The 17,528-nt window shown below is 41.5% G+C and overlaps 1 protein-coding gene across 1 annotated transcript in view; it reads right to left on the bottom strand.

Moving 5' to 3' along the window:
- GALNT10 (polypeptide N-acetylgalactosaminyltransferase 10) overlaps window positions 1-17,528 on the bottom strand; it is a 298,618-nt gene that overhangs the window by 17,148 nt on the left and 263,942 nt on the right. Inside the window, exon 7 of the mRNA XM_089682819.1 lies at window positions 15,161-15,278. Coding sequence (XP_089538945.1) covers window positions 15,161-15,278 — 118 coding nt within the window. The remainder of the gene's footprint in view (window positions 1-15,160; window positions 15,279-17,528) is intronic.

Genomic DNA, 17,528 nt, shown 5'->3' with positions numbered 1-17,528 from the left:
CTTCATCTGACTGCAAGTACCAACCTCAGGGAAGTTAGAAATAGGATGCCCCTTTTTGCACCTTACCATCAGCCATCAATTATGATGGATGGTCTCATTCATCAATAGAGAATCGCAAAAGGCAGGCCAATTGCTGACTACCAAACTAAAGTTAGTTTTCATATATTAATATAACCAGGTTCTGGGGCTCTGGACGATAAGTGGAACGAAGTGCAGGCCTCTAGAGGTGTGGAGGTTAGTCAGGTAAACAGGAAAAGTTGCCAAGAAGCAGGGACGTCCCTAGGGTTGGTGTCACCCGGTGCGATAACACTTGGTGACACCCCCTCCGACGATCCCTGCAGAATGGATCGGATCTGAGGATTGAGCATAATGGATCGGAGTCTGATCCATTATCCTCCCCAATCAGCAGATCTGATCCATCCTGCGGGGATCGTTGGAATGCAACCTATACGGGGTGACACCGCCCCCACTCCACGAAAAGGTAAGTTGTAAAGCAAGACGACGATTCCCCGCAGGATGGATTGGATCTGCGGATTAGGGAGCATAATGGATCAGACTCCAATCCATTCTGCTCAATTCCACAGATCCGATCCATCCTGTGGGGATCGTCGGCTTGCTTTACAACTTACCTTTTCGTGGAGTGGGTCCAGTGTGACCCCGTGCGGTAGGTGTCACCCGGTGCGGCGCGTACCCCCCGCACCTGCCTAGGGATGCCACTGCCAGGGAGTATTTTGTATTCTCAAATCCATCCAAAGGATGGAGCTCTTGTGTTTTCACATTTCACAGGCTATCCTTGTATGAATTGCTGTGTAAATCCCCTCCTCCCCCCATTATTTTTGTAAAGATGAATGGTTCACGCACCAATGTATTGTGAATTAATCAGAGGATCCACCTCCCTTCTCTGCCTTTTAGGACAGCTCAGCATGAAGTTTCAATCAGACAAACAGCTTCTTTGCGTTATCTCTTTAGCAAACATTTCTCCTAATAGGTACAGCCAGCATTAAATGTTTACGTAAAATTAATTAAATTATTAGTCCAAAAGATGGATAAACGTAAAATAATTCACTTTGCACAAGACTATTATAGCTTATTTTTAATTGTCCAGATTTTTAAGTGCCATTAAACCTAAAATCTAGGTAGATACAGGAAAATTAATTAAACATCAAAAGCATTTTTAAACGCATTTGGTGTAAGTCTGAATTTGAAAGCCTCTTGCAATCCCCTGTTCAGCAGCACTCATGACTAGGAGAAAGAGGTACAGTACTGGGAACCAATCAGGTGTGCTGCATGCAAGGAACATGGTGATAAGAGAACAGAGGGATGACTTTGTGAGTCTGTTGCTCTTTCACTGTCCAGTAAGCAGGCTGGGGACAGGGAGGTGACACCTTTGTATTGGTCAAAGCACCATTATATGCAAAATATGAATGAACTCTAAGCCCTTTCTCCCACCCCTCTCTAAACCATCCTGATAGGCTTTATATTTTTATTTCCTGGCGAAAATATATTCACCTAAAGTCGGCCATAGATGGTTAAATTTTCTTTCCTGCAACCATGGGTTGCAGGAAAGAAAATCACTTGATTCCCCATCAACACAGTCAGTAGTGATGAGGATATCCCTCCCACAGAGCCATTGTGTTCTCCAGGCGGAGGGAAGAACACACAGTGATTATTGCTAGTGGCTATAGCCGCTGGCAATAATCGCAAAATTGATCAATCAACTTGGGTACATTTGGCCTCACCATACATGGTTCAAATCTCACCCGGTTCAGCAGGAACATGGACATGGGCTTCGAATAGTCCATGGCCAGCTTTAGCCCCCCCATCCAGGTCCCTTGCAGCTGCCTTTTCTGGGTGCAGGGGAATGCTAATCCAGTGCTGTAAATCTGCCCAATACCTCCGGTCCCCTACAGACTCATCTGCTGACATCAGTCCTCCTCTGCATCCTAAGAGGACCATGCCTGTAGGAAGTATCCATGTCATCCATGGACATCCAAAAGAACCCACCAGAAGCCTCTGGACCCGATTGTCATGTGACAGTGGCTTTAATGTAAAAAAGGATTTTAGATCTGATCTGGCTTTTTTTTTTTTTTTAAATCAGCGATCAATAAGATGGGGGTGGGCAGTGGGTTACTTTTAATCTGGAAAGGGGATTAAACTGTAACAGAGAAAGTGGTGTCTTCCACCTGGCTGTGCTGTCCAGCAAGACTGTATAATTCTTAAGAATGCCTTGACAGAAATATAAATCCTTTGGCAGGTATAGCAGCTTCCAAATATGCATTTTATTTGTGTACTTCGCCATTAGCGCAGAGTTCACATTTAAGGTTTTCCTTTTGTCTATCACAGTCTAACTAGAGCCAAAAGCTGCATAGCAAAGCAGCATGACAAATAGCTGCAAACTGGTGCAGATCCAGGACTTTTTAAGAGCATTACAGTGACTGGTACTAGCAGCCCTTATACAAAAAACAGATAAAGTAACTGCTTTTTTTTTTTTAGGGTAGCATGAGAATTTAAGATACCTACAGATCATGGAAAAGTGCAGCCCACCAATCGCAATGGCACACTAGACCTGCTGCTCATTATTTTAACCAAGCTGTACCATCATGTAATATGACAAACCATCTTAATGCTTGGCAGCTGCAGGTTTTCTGTCCTGTATATCACACATATCTCTATATATTCTCTATTCTGTTCTGTGCAGTACTGTCAGTGCAGCATGAAAATAAATAAGCTTAGTTAGCCCCCATAGCCCAACCATCGCTCATTTCCCAGTTCCCATCCGCCCCCTCCTAGCAGCCAGCCCTTCTGTGCGTGTGATTCCAGCACAGTTATTAATCTATCAGCTACAGATGACTGCACCACTTTATCTTAATTTCAGGACAATAAACGGAGCTGTTTCTGTGTGACTTGTACCCACCCTGTCAAAGGGGCTCGTAGCGGGTGACTAATTACAAGGGGTGCAGTCAGTAACTCTATCTGGTAAATGGGGCTTTGCTGCTGAAAGCTGATTTCATAGGTGTCAGAAGAATTTGGGAGCGTGGCTGTGAAGGGAACAATATGTATTTGTTGTGCTGTTTCACGAAACCCTTTAGGATATGAAAATTATCTGTGACTTAAAGATCCTCACGTATGAAACTGCTGTGTCCTCTGACTGGGGCCAGCAAACCAATCGCGCTCACAAAGACAAAGAGCAAGTGTACAATCCAAACGCACACGTTCCTGCGTTAAAAATGGCTGTGTGTATAAGTGGGTGCTGCAGCGACTGTCGGCTGGAACCGAACAGAACCAGCAAGGGAAAATGTCACCAGCACACTGAGGATCACTAATATGGGTTCAAAAGTATTAATGAACAATCACATAGTTACAGCAAAGCAACGTTTCGGAGTCTCGGCACATGTCTGATGAAGGGGTCCTGCGAGACTCCAAAACGTTGCCTTGATGTAACTATGTGATCGTTAATTAAAACTTGTGGATCCATATTGGTGATCCTCGGTGTGCTGGTGACATTTTCCCTCACAAAGAAGCACATAAATGATGTGTTGCAGGGTCCGGCATTCATGTATTGCTGCTCAGCTCCAACATAACAGCCTCTGATTGTCTTAGCGCAGCCATCTCCCTGAGCACAATGAAATATCAGATTTCCTAGGTGAATTGGAGATGGGGTGACATGAACCAGAACCTAATTCAAATAAAACGGCACTACTTTTCCCACATCTGTCATGGTGGCTTAAAAAATCTGCACTGATGCTACATACATCTTGGCAAAGTTCTGCTCTTGTCAATTAAAGTTTAATAACTAAATAGCAGCTGCTACTCAACCTGAAACTCCATGTAGGTCCAGTGCAAATGTGCAGTGCTTGGGAGGCTCCTGACAGCCACAATAGCATCATAAAGTTTGTAGACCACCATACACTGGTGGGATCACGATACTCCTTTATTTAGCACCAGATTTAAAAAAACAAGTATCCTTGCTTACATGTTTCAGCCCTGTATGTGCCTTAGTCATAGCCTTGCTATGACTAAGGCTCACACAGTGCTGAAACACGTAAGCAAGGAAGGAGACTTGGTTTATAAATCCTGTGCTAAATAAAGAAGCATCCAGCATGTGTAGGTCTACAAATTTATACAACTAAAGTTTAAAACAGTTTATACCTTTTTTTTTTTTTTTTTTTTTAATTTAAATATTTATTAATTTTTTCATGTTGTTACAAAAATTCCATAAGAAGAAACACAATACATATAAATAATCCATACATTTCTACTTTGTCCTTCCTATTTACCTCTTTTCTTTCCCTTCCCTCCCAACCCACCTTTTCCCCCCTTCCCCCCTCCCTCCCCTCTGCAAGATCTCCAATCTCTCAAGGCCCAATAACTTTAAATAACTTTCCTAGTTTAGAGTTTTCTATATTTCTCTTTTAGTCCTGATTTTTCCCATTTTTCCCATCGCGAGTAGTATAATTTCAACCTGTCTTCCTGAGTATAATAAGATTTTTCCATTCTACTAATCTGGTTTACCCTATTGATCCAATCCTCCTCCGTCGGCACCTCTGTCTTCCACCAAAACTTGGGGATCAACCCTTTTGCAGCACTTAAGTAGTACCATACTCCTGATTCTTTGTATTTATTTACTGTTGTCTCAACATTATGTAGGAGACACATGTTTGGGTCTAATCCTATGTTATTTCCAGTTATTATTTCTATTAAATTGACTATTGTCTTCCAGAAATCCTGAATTTTTGGACATTGCCACCAAATATGGAACACCGTGCCCTCCTCCCCACATCCTCTCCAACACATTTTTGACTTCTCCCCCCTCATCCTGTGCTCAGTGCTCGGTGTAATATGCCATCGTGTCAAACATTTATAGTTAATCTCAACGTCTCTCATACTAACACTCTCGTGAACTAATCTAAATATCTTATTCTGTTGATCTTCATCTATCTCCACCTCCATGTCTCTTTCCCAATTTGTTATAAAAATTAACTTTGTGTCTGTGTCTAATTCTGTGAGTATTTTATACATTTTTGTAACACCGTGTTTCCCATCTCGCCGTGTTTCTAATAGCCTTTCAAACATATTCCACTCCTTTTTTAATCTCAAGGGTTTTGAGAGAGTTCCAATAAAACATTTTAATTGTTGATATTTCCACTCATCTATTTTAGTAAACATATCTCCTCCCCTCTCTTTTAGTTCTTTAAATGTTTTCAGTTCCCCTTCTATCAATACGTCTCTCAATTGGATATCTTCCTTTTTAAACCATCTCCCTGATATCTCATCTTTTCCTGGAGGGAAAAATTCCGTGTTTGCAAGAGGCATTAATATAGAGTTGAATTCCCATTTCAGATGTTTGTGTAGATTATCCCATATCTTTAACACATTTAAAGTGTAAGTGCTTGTGCTTTCTTTAATTGTTCTATACTGTGCTGGAACCCATATCATCTTACTCAAATTAATTCCACTCAGTTCATTTTCTATTTTTACCCAACTTTTCCCCTTATAGTTAAAAGTCCAATCATAAATTCTTGCTAAAATTACAGCTTTGTAATATCTCTTCACATCAGGTAGTCCCATCCCCCCTTTCTCTTTAGTCCTACTTAATGTTTCATATGATATTCTTGGTTTTTTATTCCTCCATATATATCTTGTTAGCATTCTTCTCATTATCTTAAAAAACGCCTCTGGGAGTTTGATTGGGATCATTTGAAATCTATAGAGTATTTTAGGTATAATTACCATTTTAATTAGGTTTATACGTCCTAACCATGATGGGTTTCCTCCTTCTAATCTTTTTAGTTCGTCCTTAGTCTCATTTATCAGAGAAATATAGTTTAATCTATACAGTTGTTTATGTGAGGTAGCAAGTTTTATTCCTAGGTATTTTATATCTTTTTCTCTCCAAATAAAGGGGAATTCTTTTTGTAGTTTTTCTTTTTCGCTCTTTGGTATATTAATGTTCAGAATCTCTGTTTTTGTTGGGTTAATTTTTAAATTTGATAGTTCACCATATTCCTTCAAGATCTTCATTATACTTGGTAATGTTATTCGGGGGTTGCCTACATAAAACAGTAGGTCGTCCGCAAAGGCCGCTACTTTATGTTCTATGTTTTCTATCTGTATTCCCTTTATTGCTCCACTATTCCTTATTATTGATAGCAGGGGTTCCAATGTCAAAACATACAGCAAGGGGGACAATGGACATCCTTGTCTTGTTCCATTGGACATCCCGATGGATTCCGACCTCTCCCCATTTACCGTGATGATTGCGGTGGGCTCTCTATATAATTTACCTATCCACTCACACATTCTCTCTCCAATCCCCAACACTTCCAAGTTGTCCATCATAAAGCCCCAGTCCACTCTATCAAACGCCTTTTCGGCATCAATTGACAAGAGCACCACCAGGGCTTTCCCTTTTCTACTTTTCTGAATAAGCATCAAAGTTCTCAACCCATTGTCTCTACCCTCTCTTCCCCGGACAAATCCCACCTGGTCTCCATGGATCCATTCGGGCATTAGATCTTTCAGCCTGTTTGCTAGGACCTTTGCGTACAACTTGGTATCAGTGTTCAATAATGAAATTGGTCTGTAGCTAGAGCACTGAGAAGGATCTTTTCCCTCCTTGTGTATGAGAACAACATGGGCCTGAAGGGATTCCCTCCTCCCCTCCATCCCACCTCCCAAGTCATTCATATATTTCTTTAACTTTGGTAACAGTACTTCACAGAATTTTTTATAGTACTTAATTGTATAACCATCCGGGCCTGGGCTTTTCCCTCCCCCTGTACTTCTTAATGCTACTTCTATTTCTTCCTGAGAAATTTCTGATTCCAAGGAGTTCAATAGTGTTTCACTGAGCTTTAGCAATCCCGCATTTTTTAAATATATCATCCTTTTTTCATTAATATCTTCTCTATTTTCTTTTGGTGAACCTTGGTGGCTGATGTTGTACAACTTTCTATAGTACTCCGTGAATACTTTAATGATTTCTTTAGTTGAGTGGACCAACTCCCCCTTAGGGCTTTTTATCTTTTCTATATAATTCCTGTTTTTCTTTTTATTCAGGGCTCTCATTAAGTATTTTCCTGGTCGATCACCCCATCTATATCTTTCACCCAATACCTTGTTATATACTCTTCTCCTCTCCTCTTCCATCAATCTCTCTAATTCATCTCTTTTATCCATTAGCTTCTGTCTTGTTTCTATTGTTAATTTCTTCTTATGTATCTGCTCCAACTCCAGGATTTCCTTTAAAAGTCCACTAACCCTCTCTCTTCTTTCTTTTTTCTTCCTTGCTCCCATCGCAATCAAGATTCCTCTTATATATACCTTATGACTTTCCCATACTGTAGCTGTCGATACTTCCTCTGTCTCATTCTCCTTGAAATATACCTTAATCTCTTCCTTGATCTTCTGCACAATATCCTCATCAAAGAGAAGAGCTTCATTTAACCTCCATCCTAGACCTCCCGTCCACCTTTTCCCCCATCCTATTTTCATTATGACTGGGGCATGGTCCGAAAAAGTTCTTGTCTCTATTTCTATTTTAACCAGCATTTCAATAAGTTGATGATCTATTAGAATATAATCCAGTCTCGAGTATATCTCATGTGCATTAGAGAAGAAGGTATAGTCTCTGTCTTTCATATACATCATTCTCCAGGTGTCCACCAGTTGATACTCGTGGATCGCCTTCTTCAAGGCTCTCAGAGACCTACCCCCCTCTCTCTGCACAAGGGAGGTTGCATCCTTTTGTGGATTCATACAAAGATTTAAATCTCCTGCTATTATCAAACGCCCTTTTTTAAAGTCTATTAATTTTTTCAACAAACCCTTCAAAAAGATCTCAGGTTTCTTGTTGGGGCAGTATATATTGACTAGTGTACATTCAATTCCCTGAAGTTTACCCTTCAAAAACAGGAATCTCCCTTCCGGGTCAGTCTTTCTATCTTCCAACTCAAATCTCATATTCTTTGCCAATCCTATTGCCACCCCCTTTGCTCTTTTGATTGGAGAGTCAGCATAATACCATGTTGGATAATATTTGGATTTTAATTTCACATTTGATTCTATCTCAAAATGTGTCTCCTGTAGAAATACCACTGACGTTGCCCTGTGATGTAACTCTTTAAACATTTTAAATTTTTTCCCAGGACAATTCAACCCATTCACATTATATGTTATAAACTGTATTTCTTCCATCCCTCTTAATTCTGTCTCTCTCTCTTCTAATTCGTCTCTTCCTATTAGGCCCGAATATCTTGCAGAATATTAACCCCACGGCCCCCCCCCCTTCCCCCCACCCAACCCCCGTCTCCCCCCCCCCCCCCGCCCCCACCCCCCCTCTCTTATTTTTCCCCTACCCATTTTTAGGCTTATAAACTGCCTACAAATCATTTGTGGAACTATTTCCACGGTTGATTTAAAATACTGGGATTAAGCTCCGCCCATGGACGGCTCACCTCTCCTCCGAACTCCCTAGCTCCCCTTTCTCTATCAACTGGGCTCAACAATACCCTTTACTTCCCTCCCTTAACTGGAGCTTCCAGATGGACTTCCATTTCCACAAGGGGGCTACAAAAGGGGCTAGGGAAAAAGAGAGAGAAAAGAAAAAGCATATATTTTACTTAATTCTCCCTCCCCTTTCTCCCCAACGCCAGAACCTCCCTCCCCCTCCCCCCGACCCGCTGCCAGTCCTCCTGTCTTGTATCATCCGTATCTTCTTTTTCTTCTTCCCACCCAGTTATCTCCATTCTTTGCAATTCCAGTCTATCACAAAAATCTCTCAGTTCCTCAGGGAATCTCAGGTATGCTGTGACCCCATTTTTCCAGCCAATTAGAGATGCCGAAGTACCCCATCTATATTGCACATTCTGTTTTCTCATTTGCTCTAATAGGGGTCTCAGGGATCTCCTTCTCCATAGAGTCTCTGATGTTAAATCCGCAAAAATTTGAATAGTCAAGTCTCCATACTTAATTAACGATCTTCCCTTGATCTTTTTCCAAATCTCCTTTTTGACCCCAAACTTCTGGAACTGGACAACTATATCTCTCGATCTTTCCCTCTCAGTATCTTGTTTAAATTTTCCTATTCTGAACACTCTATCCAGTTCAATCACTTCTGTTTCAGGTCTGTCTCTTATGGAGTTTAAGATTTTATTAACTAGTTCATATAATATTTCCCCTTTTGCAGATTCTGGAATTCCTCGCACCCTAAGGTTACACCTTCTTTCTTTATTTTCTTGAATTTCCATCCTATAAAACAATTTTTTCTGGGTTTTCTCCAAATGGGTTATTTTTTTCCTTAGATTATCTATGGTTTGGGCCTGGGTTTTGACTTTCTCCTCTGTTTCTTCCATTCTCGATAGCAGATGGCCTAAGTCGTTTCGAATAGCTGTCATCTCATGTTTTATCGTTTTTTCCAAACTTTGAAACATTTCTATCATCTCCTTCTTATTCGGTACTTGTAGTTCACCATCAAGTTCTTTTTTTCCCAAGCCATCCGCTATTTGTTGGCTACAACTGCTGTTCATACCCAGTGATAGTCTCGGACTGTTTCCTGAGCTAGTGTCCATTTCCCCTTTAGCGCTTGTGCCTTGGGCCCTTTCTGGCGTAATGTTTCCATATGATGTAAATTTCTTTATCGTGCCTGATTGGGACCCTTTGAGCCCTGCTCCCTTAGGACCTTTATTCTTCATATCCTCTTTAAGTCTTTTGCCTTCTATATTCTCTAGATGGAAATTGTACCTCTCCCTTATGATTTATGATCCAGACGGGTTTACTACTTTTGCATATGCTCTCCTAGGGGTGTGTGGGACTCTTCTCTTCTGAACCCAGGGAATCCTCCCCTCTCCTCCTTAACCCCTTGGACCCCAATGTCACTCAGGAGTCAACTATACAATAGACAATAGACCCCCAGCAGCTCTCACTCACCCTTCTCTTCCCAGAACGGTAGCTCCAAGTTTGGGAGGAGGGTCTTCACAACAACTCTGTCCTGGGGGGGTTCCTCTGGGCTTACAACGCTGTAGCTCTTTTTCTCTGTCTGGATTTCGTCCAAGGGATGCAGGGTGGGTCTCCTGGCACTCCCGGGTGTCCCTGGCCCAGGATCGAGCAGTCAGCTGGCCGGGGGCTCCAGGCAGCAGTGAACCGGGGGCTACAGACAGTAGGTAGCCGGGGTTTATGGGCAGCAGTTGGCCGGGGGGTTGTGGGCGACAGAGAGCCGGTAGCCTAAGCCGGCGTCTCCCTTTCAGTCAGGCGGCCAGCCGGCTTCCTCTTCTCCCAGAGGTCCTCCGTGGCTACCACACGCCCCCGCCACGTCATCTCGTCCTCCAGCGGTCCGGATCTCTCTCTCGTGAAGCACCGGAGGGGCCGGCGCTTCACTGCACCCTTCGTCCGGCTTCCATCACCGGCTCTCCGGGCTCTGTTCAGCGTCCCTCCAGACTCCGGTGAGTCAGGTCCTAAGGGTCACTAGGAAGGTCGGGGAGCGGAACCTAGCTGATAGCTAGTGCCGCTCACTCCCCACTGCCGCCATGTTCAGGCTCCTCTAAAACAGTTTATACCTGTGTCAGGCAAGCACAGTTTTTTTTGTTTTTTTGTTTTAAATTAAACAAGGTTTGCCTTAGATATGGTACAGATGTCCAACAGCATAAACATTCATATGAAGAAGATTTGCATTAGTTTTGGGAGTGAAGACCCTTCCCATCCTTACATGACAGTGTTGGGCCAATTGATATTGTGAGTTGCAAACACATGATACCTGAAAGTACTGGGTATTATCACGGCTTCTGTTGGCTGAATCAAAAGATGGAGAAGTGAAGGAAATGTGGGCTTTTGATATTAGAGAAAGGACTATTAAAGCAGACCTGAAGTTAATGTAAAACCTTATTGTCCAAAAATAGTCCATACACATCCAGTGCCTAATGGCCCTGTAATCTATTTTTCATGAAACTGGTTCTTCTGCCTCCTACTAACGTCCTCTGTGACCTTCCGAATCACATCTTTCCCTCACACTTTCATTTGTTTGTAACCAGCAGTGTACGTTAGTTGCAGTCATGTCCATGCGCTATACACAATACACATCTCATAGTCCCTAGTCCATCTCAGGAATGAGCAAGAGAGAATGTTCCTACATACAGTGGAACCACGGAGAACATATGTAGTGACCATCTAACAAGAAGCTGAATGGCCAACAGCAATAAAAAAGAAAAAGAGGAATATTGATATATGGAGGAGGCTGAGACATTTAATACTCAAGGATCAGTTCACCAATGTATGTGCATTTATTTTTTTTTTTTGTCCTGATTCATCAAAGTTGTAATAGCACTTGAAGTGAAACTCTACTTTGCCGATGCAATTAAAGGAGACGTTCATTTTATTTACACCCTGTATGAGCAAAGGAAAGTTCTAGCAAAAAGAGAGGCCCAGAAGTGAAAGTGCACCTGTGCCCAAACTATAGACAATAAACTATTTAAATATCCTTAACCAACAGTAAGAGAACTTTAGATTGAATATATTTTTATATTGCTTTTATAAGTAAAGTGCCTTAAAAAACTATCCATACCCCTTGAAATTTTCCATATTTTGTCATGTCACGACCAAAAACAAATGTATTCTATGGGGATATCATGTGATAGACCAACACAAAGTGGCACATAATTGTAAAGTGGAAGGAAAATGATAAATGGTTTTCAAAATGTTTTACAAATAAATATCTGAAAAGTGTGGTATGCATTTGTATTCAGCCCCCCCCCCCCCCCCCCCCGAGTCAATACTTTGTAGAAACACCTTTCACTGCAATTACAGATGCAAGTCTTTTTGGGGATGTCTCTACCAGCTTTGCAGATCTAGAGAGAGACATTCTTGCCCATTCTTCTTTACAAAATAGCTCAAGCTCTGTCAGATTGGATGGAGAGTGTCTGTGAACAGCAATTTTCAAGTCTTGCCAAAGATTCTCAATTGGATTTAGGTCTGGACTTTGACTGGGCCATTCTAACACATGAATATGCTTTGATCTAAACCATTCCATTGTATCTCTGGCTGTATATTTAGGGTCCTTGTCCTGCTGGAAGGTGAACCTCAGCCCCAGTCTCAAGTCTTTTGTAGACTCTTAACAGGTTTTCTCCTAATATTGCCCTGTATATGGCTCCATCCATATTCCCATCAACTCTGACCAGATTCCCTGTCCCTGCTGAAGAAAAGCATCCCCACCAAGTTGGTGGGATGGTGTGTTCAGGGTGATGTACAGTTAGTTTTCGGCCACACTTAGTGTTTTGCTATTAGGCCAAAAAGTTAAATTTTGGTCTCATCTGACCAGAGCACCATCTTCCATGTTTTCTGTGTCCCCCACATGGCATCTCGAAACTGCAAATGAGACTTCTTATGGTTCTATTTTAACAATGGCTTTCTTCAATGGCCAGATTTGTGGAGCGCACAACTAATAGTTGTCCTGTGGACAGATTCTCCCACCTGAGCTGTTGATCTCTGCAGCTTCTCCAGAGTTGCCATGGGCCTCTTGGCTGCTTCTCTGATTAATGCTCTCCTTGCCCAGCCTGTCAGTTTAGGTGGATGGCCCTGTCTTGGTAGGTTTGCAGTTGTGTCATACTCTTTCCAATTTTGGATTAAAAGATTGAACAGTGCTTTGTGAGACGTTCAAAGCTTGGGATATTTTTTTATAACCTAACCCTGCTTTAAACAACTCCTCAAATTTATCCCTGACCCGTCTGATCTGTTGTGTTCCTTGGCCTTCACAATGCTGTTTGTTCACTAATGTTCTCTACCAAACCTCTGAGGGCTTCACAGAACAGCTGAATTTATACTGAGATTAAATTACACACAGGTGGACTCTATTTACTCATTAAGTGACTCCTGAAGGCAATTGGTTCCACTAGATTTAGTTGGGGGTATCAGAGTAAAGGGGGCTGAATACAAATGCACATCACACTTTTCACATATTTGTAAAAAATTTAGAAAATTTTCCTTCCGCTTCACAATTATGTGCCACTTTTTGTTGGTCTATCACATAAAATCCCAATAAAATACATTTACGTTTTTGGTTGTAACATGACAAAATGTGGAAAATTTCAAGGGGTATGAATACTTTTTAAAGGCACTGTACGAAAACATAACATGACATCAAGTCCTTAACAGCGTGACATAAGCAAAAAGGAAAGAAAAAAGATCAAAAAAAAAAAAGAAGTGAAATGAAGCCAACACTATCCAAAAGGAGGGGTGTGTACCTAATAACAGTTATCAGCAAGACCCAGAGTAACACAGTTGGAGATATGAATGTTGATGTGGTCAACAAAGAAAAGCAGATGACATAGTACAATGTAGCACCCAGATATAGAGAAAAAGAAGTTGGTCCACATTCCTTGTCGAAGTATAATGACCAGCGAGTGGCATGAAGAAGATGATAGCTGGCAGACTGTCAATATCTGCTCCCATAGAAAGAAGTTGAGAATTTAGTGCCTCAGTTGTGAACTTTAAAAATGAATTTCTCTATACTGTCTTTAGCTACTGAGGTGAATTAGGGTTTACTTTACGTTTTTTTCAGAATATGTAAATAATTTAGTGTGTGCAGTCTGGGCACAGGTAAGCTTTAGGTGAACCTGCGGCTTTGCCTTACATAGGAGTGGGAACCAGTGATTCAATGCTTGTGTCCGGACTTGCCCATGACTGGTCTTTTTGCTGCATCTAGTCATAATGCTACCATGCCACTGCAATCTACTGGAGCATGAGAGGACCCTGTCCACTGAACTGACAATGAGAAGTGTCAACATCACCCAAGAAGTTATGAGGGCACAAAAAAGAATTGTCCCTCCCTCACCTTGTGTAGTCTATGAAACTGAAGACTTGGGACTTGGGATGTCACATGACCATGAATTCCGATAAATAAGAGATACTTTTAGTTTGTTTTTCTTAGTTAGTTACAGGAGGGTGGCAGAATGATAAGGCCATAGTTAAGTCAGGTAGGTCAGGGTCTGATCCCAACTTCTTCCCCTCCTCCTGCTTGGCTTTAATCTGAGATACTTGGTTCACAGGCCTAAATGAATTCTTACTATATTCTGATGAACAGTCAAACAGATGGTGCCTGTTACGTGTCCATCGATACCTGGTGGATTTTTCCATAAGTACAAAAGGAGATCTCAAAGTGGATGGTGACAAAGCAGGCATGGCTGAAAAGGTGATGCACTGTTGTGTAGAAGGAGGCATCTCACCATAGGAGAGCTCTAAAGACAGTATGGATCGAATTCTGCCCCACTCTGCTCAAAACAGAAAAATACTTTTTGGGTAAGAATGGCCAAAAGAAAACAAACAAAAAAAAAACACTTTCTTCTCTATGAAGAAATATTATTTCAATGATTACAGAAATGCATAAAAGAAAAAAAAAAAAAAAAAGATGGCGGCTCATAAGTCACCAGTCATAAGGTCACTCTTTTTTTTTTATAATTTAAATATTTATTAATTTTTCCATTTTAAATACATTTCATCATCACATTATATATATAAAAAAAATACATTATAATATCCAACATTTCTACTTTATTTGCCCTATTCCAAATTTCCCTCCCACCTCCTGCCCCCCACCCTATCCCCATCTCCCTTCCCTTCATTTTCTCTGCATCTTCTTATAACAGCAAGTGAAATTTTTCTATTGTTTTCTTTATTCTTTCCTATACTTCATGTATAATCTGGCTTTTTCCCAATTCTCCCATTTCCCATAATAGGCCTCCATCTTATCTTTTTGAATATGATAGAGTTTTTCCATCTTTTTAATCTGCTCCACTCTTTCTATCCAATCCTCTTCCTTCGGCACCTCCATTCTCCGCCAGAACTTGGGTATCAGAGCTTTTGCAGCATTTATATAGTACCATATCCCTGATTTTTTATATTTATTTACTGTTATATCCATATTATGCAAAATACATACTTCTGGGTCTAGCCCTATGTCTATTTCTGTTAACTTTCCTATCAAATGGGTTATTGTCTTCCAAAATATCATAAGGTCACTCTTATAACTCAGATTAATACAGAAAAGGTTTGCATATACTGCATCGCTTAGGAAAATCATAGTGTAACAGGCACACAATGGGCTGCAGAATATTCTCAAGGAAGTGTAACAGGTAAAATAAATACCACAATAAATGCTAGTAATCCACAGACTGACCTTGAATGATATCTCATACTGCTCTCCTCCCCAGATCTCCAACCCAGGATCGTATCCTCCAAGTTCCCAGAACCATTTTCTGTCTACAGCGAATAATCCACCGGCCATAACTGGAGACCTGCAATGAAAGGAAATGTAAACAAGAGTTCGCAGACAATTCACATTCTTCCTCATTAATTGAATGCCATGCTGGCAACAGAACACAATATTTATACTGCAACGTGAAGGGGATTCTCTGATTCTGCATGGAGTGTTTGGCAATGAATCCAGCTGCTTCCAGCAAAGCTTATAACAGATTGTCGAGCTATGGCTTGCTGAGCCTGAAGGCCACAAACAGCATACAGTTTCTTTACTGAAAATATTTTGGTGTTGGGAACGATACAGCTGCAGCTGTTCAGCTATAGTAACACACCGCTTTAGGTGTATGTAAAGCAATAAACTTCTTTTATTTGCTCCTTTTTGGTTCTTTAAATATACCAATACAGTGTGTTGTTATATCTCTTTGATCGAAAGCTAAAAAAGAAAAAAAAAAGCTGAAAAAGGAAATGAATGCAGCCACCACATTTAAAGATGGGTAAGCTGCAATATATTACATTTTTGTTCTTGTGTTTAGATATGTTTTAACTATTAGCATCAAAAGCGTTCCTTAACTGCAAACTTTATATTCATAAAGCGGTTGTAAACCCTTACAAATACCCAATGAAGTGAGAAGCCTCAGGTAATAAACAGAGATAAAACAAATCCTCCGACATAAGTTGTACCTGTTTATCTACAGCCCTCTCCTCTACAGCCTTCTAAAGCATACATTTTGCACAGCATTTTTGAGCTCTAGCAGGCATGGGGTGGGGATCTGACCTCACACGTTGCAGAGCACATAGTGGGGAGCTGACTGTATCCTAAGACCTGAGTCGAGGGAAGGGACACACTACCCTTCACAAATTCATAGGGAAACGTTCACAGCTGAGGCTGTCCATCACAGGCAGTGTGCTTGAGCTCCCCTCCCCATCCATCGCTTAATGAAGGCATTAGCTGTCAGAAATGACTGATGCAGATAGCAGAGCAGGCAGGCAAGCCGCAGACAGAAATCACACTAAGAGCTTTTGGATTGAGGCATGCACACACTATAAAAGAATATGCACCGATGTGCAAGAACCTTATAGCATTTACAAGTACCTGTTAGATCCCTATGTCCCTCTATAGCCCCCTAGGATGCTAGACCCTGGCTGTACATGGAGATTTGACTTTATTACAGTTTGAGATTAAGCATGGCCCCTCTTGGTTGTATAAAAACCTCTGTGCTTCTATGTGGTGCTTTAGAGTCTGATAAGACTTACCATTTTTCCGGCTTATAAGTATGGCACTGACATACCTTGCAGCCCTCCTAGGACTGGGGGTGTCCCCTTCATATGCAGCATTACAAAACAAGGAGGTGCACCCTCTTGGTTGTATGCCTGTCTCCTGTCATTGAACCATCAGGTCATTTGAAGTAATTAATGCAGTAATAAACCAAAAAGCAAACTTTTCATATATTGCAGCTTACAATTCTTAGAGGTGATGCCTGCATTCATTTTCTTTTTTAGGCTTTCATTCTTCTGACTAGTAAAGCCCCTTTTACACAGGGCGGAACCCCCTTTCTCAGCAGGGGATCTGTACACTGATCCCCCCTAAGCAGAGTGGAGTGGGTGGATGACAAGTACGATCCATCTAGAGCAGGCGTGGGCAAACTTTTTGACTTGAGGGCCGCAATGGGTTCATATATTGGACACGGGGGCCGGACCAAGAGTAGATGAATGATGTGTATGTGTCATCTATAGTAAGTATAGTAATATTCCCCCATAGTAAGCATAGTAATTAATCCCCCATATAGTAATTCATCCCCCATAGTAATTCATCCCCCATATAGTAATTCATCCCCCATATAGTAATTCATCCCCCATAGTAATTCATCCCCCATAGTAATTCATCCCCCATATACTAATTCATCCCCCATAGTAATTCATCCCCCATAGTAATTCATCCCCCATAGTAATTCATCCCCATATAGTAATTCATCCCCCATAGTAATTCATCCCCCATAGTAATTAATCCCCCATATAGTAATTCATCCCCCATAGTAATTCATCCCCCATATAGTAATTCATCCCCCCTATAGTAATTAATTCCCCATATTAATTCATCCCCCATATTAAGTCCCCAAGTCCCCCCTGTGTCAATTTACTTACCTTTGCTCCGCGCGTTCCTCTCGCCGTGTTCCCGCGCCGTTCCGGTCTTCAGGGCGGACTGTGAGAGGAGCCTAGCTCCCCTCACGTTCGTCACGCTGCCCCACCTACACACATCCTGACAGCCATCCTGACAGTATCACTCTCCG

This window comes from Staurois parvus, unplaced genomic scaffold (genome assembly GCF_062004578.1).
Source record: "Staurois parvus isolate SC_StPar_1 unplaced genomic scaffold, SC_StPar_1.0 ptg000298l, whole genome shotgun sequence".
NCBI classification, from domain to species: Eukaryota; Metazoa; Chordata; class Amphibia; order Anura; family Ranidae; genus Staurois; species Staurois parvus.
The sequence above is the reverse complement of the archived record's forward strand: the minus strand, read 5'-3'. Positions and strand labels throughout refer to the sequence as shown.